The sequence below is a fragment of the Hevea brasiliensis genome, chromosome 7 (genome assembly GCF_030052815.1).
Source record: "Hevea brasiliensis isolate MT/VB/25A 57/8 chromosome 7, ASM3005281v1, whole genome shotgun sequence".
Classification (NCBI taxonomy): Eukaryota; Viridiplantae; Streptophyta; class Magnoliopsida; order Malpighiales; family Euphorbiaceae; genus Hevea; species Hevea brasiliensis.
The window spans coordinates 10796766-10809979 of record NC_079499.1 but is presented as its reverse complement, the minus strand read 5'-3'; the positions used below and the strand labels follow the sequence as shown (position 1 = coordinate 10809979).

At 30.4% G+C, this 13214-nt stretch overlaps 1 protein-coding gene across 1 annotated transcript; it reads right to left on the bottom strand.

The window, feature by feature from the left end:
• Positions 1-2949: 2949 nt before the first annotated feature.
• Positions 2950-13007, bottom strand: LOC131181331 (receptor-like protein 53). The gene is made up of 6 exons (XM_058149362.1): positions 12482-13007; positions 5255-5757; positions 4307-5162; positions 4018-4215; positions 3599-3777; positions 2950-3492 (listed from the first exon to the last, which is right to left on the bottom strand). Exons 1-6 carry the CDS (start codon positions 13005-13007, stop codon positions 2950-2952), a joined length of 2805 nt encoding a protein of 934 aa, XP_058005345.1.
• Between the last annotated feature and the right edge of the window lie 207 nt (positions 13008-13214).

Sequence of the window (13214 nt, the reverse complement as noted above, 5' to 3'; positions counted from 1 at the left end):
CCCAAACTTGTTATTAAAAAGTATTAAATTTAATGAATATTATATTAAAAAAAAAAGGTAAATAAGATGTTTCTCCAGCACACAAAAGTAGTGGGTGCAAAGAATAACTTTGGAGCCATGATCGATCAAGTACTAGATGGTGGGGATGGCAGCTTGGATCCCGACATCATCAGTAATAATGAAGTTATCATCCAAAGGGACGTTGAGATCCACCCTCACAAACACCCTCTTCCCCTTCAAATCAGTGCATATATACTAGGTAGTAGTGAGAGAAAGGAGCATAAACAAGTTAAGATCAGGGACAGTTTCTAGGTGAGATGAAGAACAAGACGAAAGTAGTGAAAAACGAAGGTGATTTTAGAAAGGAATTACTATTATAAAATTAATTAATTTTTCAATCATAATCCTCAGCTATGCCTGTGAAATAGGCACTGAAATTCTAACATGAGAGAGATTAATTTGACCTTAAAATAAAAATTATGAGTTGATTTAGACCAAAACTTAAAATTGAGCTTATTTAGCGTTTGTCTTAAAGTTTAAGAACGGATTTGACAATTTTTTTGAAAAATAAAGACAACTGGATGATAATTAAGATTGCCAAACTGATGAAAAATGAAAGGTTTTCAGAGAAATGAAGAACGAAAATAAGAAATGCGATGAGGAGAATCACTTACATATTTTTGCAACAAATTCAGGATATATAATTGTCTTGAAGAAGTTCAAAACCTTTCTTTGTTGCATTATGGAGCTCCCTTTCTTGGTGGGTAAAAGAAGTGATCTTGGGATCATTAACTTGGAGAATTACAGATGCATCACCAGGCTTGGAACCCAGCTTTTGAATACCCTTCTCCATCAGTTGAGTTCAGGGTAATTATCAACTTTATAGTTACGTAATTTTTCATTTGTAAAAATGATGCCAATTTAAACTGAAAACCTTTTATATCCGGTGATAATAACTTTAATTATACTCAAATTGAGGTGGAATGAGTTTTAAAAAAAAAAATTAAAGTTGAGTGACCTTTATGAAATAATTTATAAAATTGAGTGATCTTAAATGAAAATTACTTATTTGTTGAATTTAGAGATAGCAACGGATCAAATTTTTTTGGATATCTAATTCAATTCAACTTTGTAAAAACATGTTCAATTAGTATATAATCGGGTTTAGAATGTGTTTGGATTTAGCAAATAATATTAATATTGGGTTCAGATTTTATGTGTTAGGTACTCGTTATCAGAACTAATTTATATGAATAATTAATTAAATATTAAATATATATATTTTTATAATAATATTAATAATTTTTTTACATAATATATTTTAAAAAAATAAAATTTAAATGAATTATAGAATTTTTTAAATATCTTATAAAATTTAAATATTTTATAGAATTATACGGAGGGATCTTTGCGCTGGGGGTGGGTTTTGTGATTGATTGCCATTCGAGTAGGGGTGTGCAGTTTTCGGTTTTAACCGAAAAACCGAACCGAACCGATTAATTCGGTTCAATCGGTTCGGTTTTAAAATTTAATCGGTTCGGTTCGGTTTATAATTTTGATAATTTCGGTTAAATCGGTTCGGTTATTTTCATAAAAAAATCAAAAAAACCGAACCGAACCGAAATTATTAATATATATAGGAAATCAAAAAAATCGAATCAAATTGAATCGAACCGAATCGAACCGAACCAAAATCAAAGGAAACCGAACCGAACCTAAAGATTTTTGAGTTTTGATTTCTAATTTTTTTTGTTTTTATGTTTTTATTATTTAGATTTAATGTTAAAAATATGAAATTTTATAAATTTCGGTTTGATCGATTTAAAACCGAACCGAACCGAAATTTATCGGTTCGATTCGGTTCGGTTTTCTCCTATCAATCGGTTCGGTTCGGTTCTTAAAATTTTCGATTTTCGGTTTTCGGTTTTATCGGTTCGGTTCGGTTCGGAACCGAACCGACCGTTTGCACACCCCTACATTCGAGGAATAATTTTCAATTCATTTTTTTAACATCAAAGGGGATAGTTATGTCATTTTCCATAAATAAACAGTAAATTGTATTTAGTCTTTGGGATTTAATTTGTTGACAATTTTTATCATTAAATTGACTATTAAATCTACTATTTTCTTTTCAATTTGAAATAATTTACTCTCTATAATTTTATTTTATTAACAAAATAGTCTTTGTTAAATTTTATGTTTAAATAATAATATGTTTTATCGAAATATTAAATATTTTTTTTCATAATTTTGATTATTAAGATATAAATATTAAAAAATAGTTAATTAGATAATAATATAAATTTTCAAACATTAAAATATAGTTAACAATAAGCTATATGTTTTACTAAATTAAATTAAATTTTATTTTGAATAAAAAGTAATTGAAAATGAAAAACAAAAAATAAATTTTTTTATTAATTTTTTAGAATTAATTTAAAATTTGAATTATAATTAGAAAAATATTTAAGTACTTTTATAAATTTTATATTTAAATGATTATAAGCTTTATATTTAGTAATTACAACCTTTATTCTATATTTCAAGAATTATAATTATATAAAATAGTTCAATACTTTATAAAGTATACGATTATTTAAATATAAAATAAATTATCACTTATATATATAATTTCATGAGATTATTTTATTCATAAAATCAATTTTAAGAGATTAAATTATTTAAGATTGACTAAAGTTAACAGCATAATAATAAAATTGATAAAAATATTCTTGATAATATCTCCAAGTTTTTTATATTTAATTTATATATATATATATATATATATATATATATAATAATAATAATAATAATAATCACATTGCATTAGCTTATATCTTGTACAGTGTGAAACCGAGTCCCGAGCGTATTGAACATTGAAATGAGAAAAAAAAAAAAAAGGCTACGTAAAGCAAAGGAAAGAAAAATAACAAAAAGAACATTAAACTTCTATTTCTCCTGCTTTTCATTCATTGCCTTCCAATCATATTTTTTTCTGGTGACTTTGTGCCCAACAACCACGCCAAATATGAATCCACTTCCATAGCCCATCAAAACTATCATCACCTTAAATTTAATTTCATCATCTTCTACAACATTTGAATGCTCTTGTGGTGGTGCCTCAGAATTTTCACATTTCTTTTTCAAAGGAACTCCACATAATCCCTTATTTCCCTCATACTGATTGCTCTCAAATGTATCGAATTGTTTCCCTCGTGGAATGGGTCCTTCAAGCTGATTATAAGAAACATTAAAGGAAGAAAGGAAGGTGAGCTTATTTAGCTCTAGAGGTAACTTTCCTGAGAGCATGTTCCTTGATAGGTCCAAACATTCTAATGCTTTCAAATTTGATAAAGATGATGGTATATGACCATTCAAAAAGTTATTGGAAAGGTTAAGCAAATAAAACCCTTGAATATTCCCGATGATATCTGGTATCTCTCCTTCAAATTTGTTGTAGGAGAAATCAATGGCAGTTAAAATATCTGGGATCTTTGCAAATATACATAACCATCGAGTAATCATATTGGCCATAACATGTAAAGACGTGATAGCCGAAAGGGTGCATTCTATCTTCCATATATGTCTTGTGGCTTGCCTTTATAACTTTCATGGCATCCCATATTTTAAAGTACATTGATGGCAACTTTCCAGTGAAATTGTTGTGAGATAAGTCAATGATTCGAAGATTTGAGAATCCTTTGGTTTGTGGTTTGTCTATCACACCATAGAAACTGTTGGATCGTAGAATGAGAATTCTCAAGTCTTCAGGATTTCCTATCCAAGAAGGAAAGCTATCAATTATAAGGTTGTTACCAAAATCAATCAACTCTAATGATGAACACTTGGCTAAGGATTTTGGTACTTGCCCTTGTAATTGATTATAACCGATGCTAATCATTTTCAGTTTGCATCCAGTTCTCCATGTTGAAGCAATACTTCAATTGAAGTTGTTTCTTCTTAAATCTAACAATGATAGGGAATCACTTAAATTGCCCAAACAATGGGGAAGGCTACCACTCAAATTGTTGAAGGACAAATCCAGAGTTTCAAGAGCACTTAAATTGCAAAGCATTGCTGAAACTTCACCTACCAATTTGTTGTGTGAAATTAGGTAGGAAGAGGTGGATGATGGTGGAAGTGGGAAAGATCCGCGGAGCTTATTAGACCTGAGGTCCAACGTGTGTATTCGAGCCCATTGAAGAACGGTTGGATCTTTTTCAAAACCAGTTAAAAGGTTATGAGAAAGGTTCAAATATTCCAAGGAATTTTGTACTTATGGTACACATCCATGAAGGAATTTTGCCCGGTATGTTGTTGGAAGAGAGGTCTAGAAAACGCAACAGATCTTGGTTGTGCAAGAACCTGGGGAACTCAGTTAGATTGCAGAATGCTAATCCTAACACTCGAAAATTTGGAATACTCTCATTTGTACTAGTTTTGGTGATCAACGTCAAGTTATTAAATGATAAAGTCAATATTCTCAACTTTTTGAGCTGCGAGAATGCGCTCATCTCAACTGAGCCAACCAAGTTGTTTGAATGAAGGTCAAGAACTTCAAGATTTTTTAGTAGAGAAACATTGCTTGGAATTGAGCCTTGCAATTCATTTGATGAAAATATTAAGTCGGTTAGTGAGGATAAATTGTATATTTGGAATGGCATTTGACCATACAATTGGTTGTTCCGGAAATTTAAAATTTGAAGTTTGCTCAATTTGGTAAGGCTGGATGGGATAGGACCAGTGAGTTGGTTGAAGCTCACAAATACTCCGGAAAGATGAGTAAAGTTCATGAGCCAAGATGGGACCTCACCTTTCAAGTTGAAACCAGCAAGTCCCAAAGTAGTGATCTTGGTTAAATTGCCAACCCAAGACAATGAAGAAAAACTTGGGCTATGAAAGCTCAAGTGATTATATGATAAGTCAAGATGAACGAGCTTGCTAAGGTTACTGAATGAGTATGGAAGTTGGCCTGTGAAATTGCAATTGTGGATGTCAAGTTCTTCCAAGTAGGCAAGGTTTCCAAACGAGGAAGGTAACTCTCCAACAAAATTCGTTACAGAAAGGATCAATGATTTGAGGGGACTTTTCAATTGGAAAGGGGGCAAATAACCTTTTAGATCTCGGTTGTAGCTTAGATCAAGCATCTTTAAGTTTGGAAGCTGAAAAATACCAACTGGGAATTCACCTTCTAGTCTACAACCACTGAGACGAAGAGATTCCGAAGGTGGAATTTTGCCAAGAGTTCAGGTACCCTTGAAGAAATGTTAATGGATGAGAGGTGAAGTACTTTCAAGTTGGTTAAGTGTTGAACTAGATCTTTGAAACTAGGTTTGTGGAGCTTCAATTTGAAATCAAGTATCAAATTGGTAGAGTAATAACTGGATAAATCGAGGGAAATCAACCTGGATAAGTTAAAAATTTGTTGTGGGATTTGGCCAGAAAGGTTTGAAAAGGAGAGATTGAGACGAGTTAGCCTTGAGAGGCGGCCTATTTGGGATGGTATTTGAGATAAGTTGAAGTTATTGTAGGAAAGATTAAGGCTTTGAAGCTGAAGAAGGCGGAAGAGGGTGCTGTTGGAGTTGATGGAGCCATAGAGACAACTATCAGAAAGGTCAAGGCTAATAACATGATTAGTTTCCTCATCACATTCCACCCCATCCCATGAGCAGCAGTCACCTCTTTCTCCTTTGACAAGTTTCCAAGATTCATCCTTTGGATAACAACCATCAATGGTATTATCGATGATAAGCTTTCCTTGAATTGCAACAAAGCAGAGCACTCATCATCATGGCAACGTGGCTGCAATGGAGAATGAAAAGAGTGAGAAAATGGTATAATATGGCATAACAAGAGAATCGAAAGCAAGCATACAGAAATAGAAGATTCCATAATCAAAATATTTGTGTGAACAACTCAGTTTAGTACTCTAATGGCAAGAGAGAACTCTAATTTATAGCCAGAAATTGTCTCCTGCGCAAATCCTTTGATGAATTTCGTATTTATCAATAATTAATTATTAAAAAATTCCAAATTTGATACTTCTATGGTTTTCAACTTACATAATATACATCATAAAAATCATATATTTGTCTAGAAGCGTGTTAAAAAATTTAGAGGAAATTACATAAAATCCCTCAACATATAATCATGTTTTCAATTTAAACCCCAATCAATATATATATATATATATATATATATATATATTAACAATGCTTCAATCTCCATGAGGTAAAGTACTATTGGCTAAAATTTTATTAAAATAAAAATATAATCTTTTATGGGGAAAAATATAACATTTAGTTTATCTTATAAAATATCAACAAATATACATATATAACCAAAATTTCATATTCTATTATTATTATTATTATTTCATTTAAAAGAGTCAACTAATTGATATACCGTTTAAAAAAAATTATTGAAATAAAAATTTACAATAAAAATAAATGAAAAAGAAAATGCTTGAATCATATAATTAATTCTTATATAATTAAAAAATAAAATTACTATACTAAAATTTAAACTAAAAAAATTCACACAAGAAAGACTCTTTAAAATAATAAGAATAATATTATTAAAAAAATATAATTATAGTAAGAAGAAAAATCTTGAAATTTTAAATTAACAAAATTAAAAATTGTAGTGTTAGTAATATTTTAATTTTATGAAAAATATCAACAATAGAGTCTTGCCATGTGATTTATGAAGATTAAAGGTAAAATTGCAAGAAAATTTTGGTTGGGGTGTGAATTTAAAACATGTTTATATGTTGGGGGACTTAATGCAATTTTCCAAAAAATATATTTATCATCCTTGTTGAGGAAACTCCAAAATTGTTTTGTCCATATAATCTGTTGGACGCTGTTTGAATTATTGATTGTTTTTGGCAATATAATCTGTTGGTGTTTTCATTATGTCCAAAAACATTTCATTCTACCAACTACTACCCAATATATATATATCCTCAATTATTGAGGCGGCCAAGGGCCGATTTGGCCCTGAATCATATTAAAATTGATTTGGTTTAAATTTAGAATCGATTCGGTGTTAATAGTTTTAACTTGAATTAACTATAGGAGATCAGTTAGGAATTTTCTTTTGAGAAATCGAAGCCAAAAATTAAATCAAAATAGACTGTTTGAATCACTAATTTTGCTAGCTCAAATAATTTTTTTTTTTTTTAAAATTTTTTTGAGCAAAATGTTTAATCTAATCCCTGAAAAAATTTAATTTAGTCTAATTTTAATTTTTATTCTAAATTAATTTAAAAATTTTAATTGACGGTTAATTTAGTTCAAAAAAATAAAATTTATGAGTTAAATTTTTTAATTTCTTAATTTAAATAAAAAATTAAGAAGTTTAATTTATTAATTTTGAAATTATTATTTTTAATTTAAATTAAAAAAATTAAGATACTCAACTTTTTTTAATTTTTGAGTTAAATTAAATGATACTTTATCAAACTTTGTTGGTAAATGAGCATCGTTATTGAATTGAAACGCGGCCTGTAATGACGTTTCTTTTATTTTTTATTATTTTTTTTTATTTTTGTAATGTGTAATGCCGTTTCTAGGCACAGTAACTTTTTATAAAGTATTTTTTATTTCAATCAAAATTAAATATAGAGGAATTGAAAATTAAATGATTTTGTAATTATTATAATAAGTAAAAAATCTATAAAATGATAATTTATCAAACTTTGTTTTTTATAAATTATATATTTTATTAATTTTAAATAATTAAGAATAATTTAATAAAAAATTCATAAATTATAATCAATATTTATTTCAATGTTTTTCTGGCCATCTATTAGGAAGTTGCTCCCTTCATCCATTTCAAGTGATGTTTTAGAAAAAATTTTTGTCCCATGCTAATGTTATTTGCTATTTTAGAAAATTAAGGAAGTATTAATAAATTTTTTTTCAACTTTATTTTTATCTATTACTATTTTTAATGTATTTATTTTTTTCTTATTACTTTTTTTATCAAGGATACTATAAAGATATTTTGATCAATTATTAGTATTCTTTTATAAAAATGAGTTTATTCAATTATTTTCTTTATTTTTATGAAAAAAACTTAAAAAGAATTTGAAATGGGGCAGCATCAATAATTTTTATAGAAATTAATTTAGAGTTTAAGAAATAAAGAGTTAAAAAAATTAAATTTAAATTTTAAGAGTTTAAGTGTGTATAAAGATATCTTTAAATTAATTAATTTTAAAATAATAATTTGTAATTATTATTGTGAATAGTAACTAAAAGTTTTAACTCTATAGGATAAAATAAATAGAGATAAATTTTTATATCATAAAAAATTAATTTTTTTCTTCAATCTTTATTTTATTTTCATAATTAGTGATAAAATTAATTTAAATATTAAAGTGGATAAAGTTATTATTCCTAAATGTGGGAGAGAAATTTTGAAAGACAAATTAATAAATTAGTAGCTAAAATTAAAATTTTAATAAATGTAAAAATTATTAAAGTTTATATTTAATATTTATATTTATTAAAATTAAAAAGGGGTCAATTTATTTTAAAAAAAGGAAAATTTACTTTTTAGTCCCTAACTTATATCATAATTAATACATATGTACCTTTATTTTTAAAAATCAATGGTTTGGTCCTTTGAGTTTACTTCCGTCAAAATAAAAGTTTTTAAATCAACACTTGTCATTAATTAAGCAGCAAATAACCTTATTAGTCTCCTCTCATTCTTGCCATCCTCTCTCAAACCAACTACACATTATTTTCCACCCAACCAAAATAGAAATCCTCTCAATCTCTCCTGCACACCCTTACCTTCACACAGAACCACTCCACAAATACTCTTACCCACACCCACACACTCAGAGGCAGAGCAAAAAAATTTAGTGAATATATAAAACAGTAAATTATTTAATGAGAGATAAAAAAAAAATAATGCGTATAAATTTTTTTTATATATTTAATGAGAGATAAAAAAATAATGCGTATAAATTTTTTTTATATATAAAAATCCAAATAAAAATAATTTCATAAAATACTAAATTCTTGCAATAATCTTAAATTTAAAATTATGCTCAATGAATTTTTATTTTTTGAAAGTATTGTATGATTGCTTCGTTATCAATATTATCAAAAATATTTTTTTCAATATATTTAATCAAATAATTATTAAAAAAAAGTTAATTCATGAAAAATGAAATAAAAAACATAAAAAAAAGGAAAAATGCGGAAAAAAAAATTGATTCTTAGATAAAATTTCATACAAATATAGAAAATTTATTTATTGTATTTTTTCACTTGATGATACTTCACCTTTTATATCACTAGTTATATATATATATATATATATATATATATATATATATATATATATATATATATATATATATATATATATATATATATACACACACAACCATTTGCTCTAATTTTCCCTTTTACTCTCACTTTATACACTTGCTCGGCACCATCACAAATCCAAATCCTTCTTTTCAACATCACTTTCTACACCAGTCTGCTCCAATTTCCCCTTTGGTCTTCTCGTTTGGCTTCTTTTGCATTCCAGTTGGGCAATCCTTAGTAGCTCCATTACCATACCTTGGAGGAGTTTTCTGGTGGGTATTATGAGTTTAGGTTTCATTTTGTGTGTTGTAGGTTCAGTGGGTTAAAGATTATGGCATTGAAGATCCTTTTTTATACTATTTCTCTTGATTAGCACTTTTGTGTGTTGTGGATTCAGTGGGTTGTATTTGAGAGTGTTGAGTAATGCTTTTCTTTCGTTGATGAGATGGCTAAGAGAATGTTGTGTAATGCATTTCCCAACAGGACCCTCATCAACCAATCTTAATCCTCAATTGCAAAGTAGGAGCACCAAAAGGGTTCTAGCTCCTTCATTGCAGAACAGGAGCAACAATACCCTAGAAAAGAAGTGTGAAACAAGCAAATGATGGAAAGAAGGGATTGTCCAACTAGGCAATTGTCCTTAGTGATTGTGCAATTTCATAGGTAGGCGATTGTGTATTTTTATCTCAATTTGTTCATATGATAGTTGAGTACTTTATTAATGTTCAAAATGTGAAATCAAATTTTAGTTTTTGATGCTATTGTGAGTCTCTGAAGACCAGTTAAAATGCTAAAACAGCTTGTAAAAAAAGAAAAATAGTGAGGTTAGTGGCTTATTAGTCAGCCACTCCGACACTCAAGTTAGAGGTTTTGATTGAGAATGAAAGGTTGACTAGCAGAAAGTTTTAGTAATCAATTTGGCAGAGTAAGCGTACTTGAATAATACCCGATTCTCATATTTATATAATGAAGGCTAGATAGTCATTGTAGCTTACTGCAAGAATCCTAAATACTCGGCTGCTGCTTTGAGATTCCTGTCTATAAATTTGCCATTAATTATTGACTGGAATTGATGATGCCAAGTAAGATTGATGCTAAGCTTGCTTAGGCGAGCATTACCTAGCACTGATATGTCTTTCTTGCAAATGATTAGATTTTCTAAACCAAGCATCCGATAGCTCGAATCGATTGGTCCGAGCCATGTGATGCTTGAATCGCTCTTTAGTCATAACTTCTTTACTTTTGACCTTTTAACTGAGGTTTTACTCTTTGACTACCATATTACATTCTATTAGATTTATGACCCAAAATCATAGTAGATTTGGAAGACACTTTTCTAATTTGAGTGGCAGAAATATTCCTCAATAGGATGGAGGAATATTTTCTATATATTAAAACTCTTATTTATAGTATTACTTCTCTCAATCTTAATTTGATTAAATAAGAATTTTAAATAGAAGAAAGATGAAAAGGTTATTTAGCTTTGCCAATAGAAAGTGACTTTGTCTATTGAAGAGAGTGACTTTCAGTTCATGAAGTGGGTTGTCGCCCATTATAGAGAGAGGTTTTGTCAATTACTAAGGACTTAGCTCTGCCAATGATAAGAGACTCTTACCCATTGCAGTCTTATAGAGAAAAAGAGATTTCAGCCTAAAGTGGAGAAATGACATAATCTAAAAGGAAGGGATTATTGTCTATTATAGTTAAAGACATACTTTTTGGTGTAGCAGTCAAAGTTGCTACTCCATATGCGAAACACAAACTTGCTCCCCGTTCCTCTCCTTGAATTTTTATGGGTGATAGCAAATTGCATAAAGGCTATTATTATATGGACTCTTACACTGGTAAATTTTACATCTCACGCCATGTGATTTCTTTGAGCAGGTGTTCCCTTTCAAGAATGGTCCAGCTAGTAAATGCTCCATGTCCCAGTCTACGTCGCACGGGTCCCATCTTTTGCCAACACCGCAAAATTTGCCTCCTACAAATACTCTCACATGTCTACCATTGCCAAGCATTCTTGGCCAACCACATGTCTCCGCACCGTCCAACACACAACCACACCAAGTGTCCTCATTGTCTAATTCACCGCCACCAAGTGCCTAACCTCATTCTCCTTTATCTACACGTAGCTTGTCTCATGCAAATCTCATCTCTCATGCAACGTCTTTAGCTCAACCAACTTCCTCATCACAAGAACCTCTTTCGTCAATTGCCCGACGTCCCACTACTCCAGCTACAGCCTCTCACAATGACCTTTCCCTTGTAATTGATTTATCCAATTCTCCCACCGCACAACAACCTCCAACCTCCAGCCTAGCCTACTCAACCAGTTTTATCCTTATCTCCTTCTTATTCTCAGTCTGTTATTTCTACCTCAACTAATACCCATCCCATGCAGACCCGCTCTAAGACTGGTAACCTTAAACCTCGCACATTTGTGGCTTCTGATGACTCTCCTATTGTGCCAACATGTTACTCTCAAGCTGTTCTACATAAGCATTGGCATCAAGCCATGGATGATGAATTCACAGCTCTTATGCAACTGGAACATGGAACCTCGTTCCTCGGTCCACAACAGGGGCGGATCCAGATGTAGCGGTCCTTGAAAATTTGCTCAAGAGTTTGCATGTGTGCTACAGGGTTGGCCCCTCAAATTTTTATCTTCTTGCCCCCTCAACATGGGTTCTAAGATTATGAGTTAGTCTTTATAAATAATGGGCTAAATAATTTTAATATCTGCAGCTTGTTATAACCCAATTTTTAACTTCAATCCATTATTGAACCCAGCCCAAGAGATCAAATAAAGCCTAATACAGTGCTTTTTTATTTTTTTCCTCTTTTGCCTGCTGCAAATCCAACACCAAACTAGATTATTTTTTCTATTTTGATCTCTTGGACTGAATTCAATAATGGATTGAAGTTATTTCACTTTCTTTAAAGTTGGTTTATGATAGGCTACAGATGTTAAAATTATTTAGCCCATTATTTATAAAGACTAACTCATAATCTTGGAGCCCATATTGGGGGCAAGATAAAAATTTGAGGAGAGGCGAACGCTGTAGCACACATGCAAACTCTTGGACAAATTTTCAAGGTTGGGGGGCGATGGCCCCTCCACCATTACATGTGGAGCCGCCTCTGGCCTGTATCATTATCTTCTACAACATTTGAACGTTCTTGCGGTGATGCCTCAAAATTTTCACATTTCTTTTTCAAAGGAACTCCACATAATCCCCTGTTTCCCTCACATTGATTGCTCTCAAATGTATCAAACCGTTTCCCTCGTGGAATGGGTCCTTCAAGCTGATTATAAGAAACATTAAAAGAAGAAAGGAAGGTGAGCTTACTTAGTTCTGGGGGTAACTTTCCTGACAGCATATTCCTTGATAGGCCCAAACATTCTAACTCTTTCAAATTTGCTAAAGATGATGGTATATGACCATTCAACAAGTTGTTGGAAAGATTAAGCAAATAAAGTCGTTGAAGATTCCCAATGATATCTGGTATCTCTCCTTCAAATTTTTTGAAGGAGAAATCAATGGCAGTTATAATATCTGGGATCTTTCTATATTCCAATTCCAATCCTTTGTTATATATAATCATTGAGTAATCATATTGACCATAATATGTAAAGCGGTAGTACTGCTCTGGCCTCATACTATCTCCCATATATGTCGTGGCTTGCATTTGTAACCTTCATGGAATTCCATATTTCAAAGTACACCGATGGCAACTTTCCAATGAAACTGCTGTGAGAAATTGATGATTCGAAAGTTTGAGAATCCTTTGGTTTGTGGTTTTGTCTATCACACCATAAAAACCATTGGATCGCAGAATGAGAATTCTCAAAGTCTTCAAGATTTCCCAGCCAAGAAG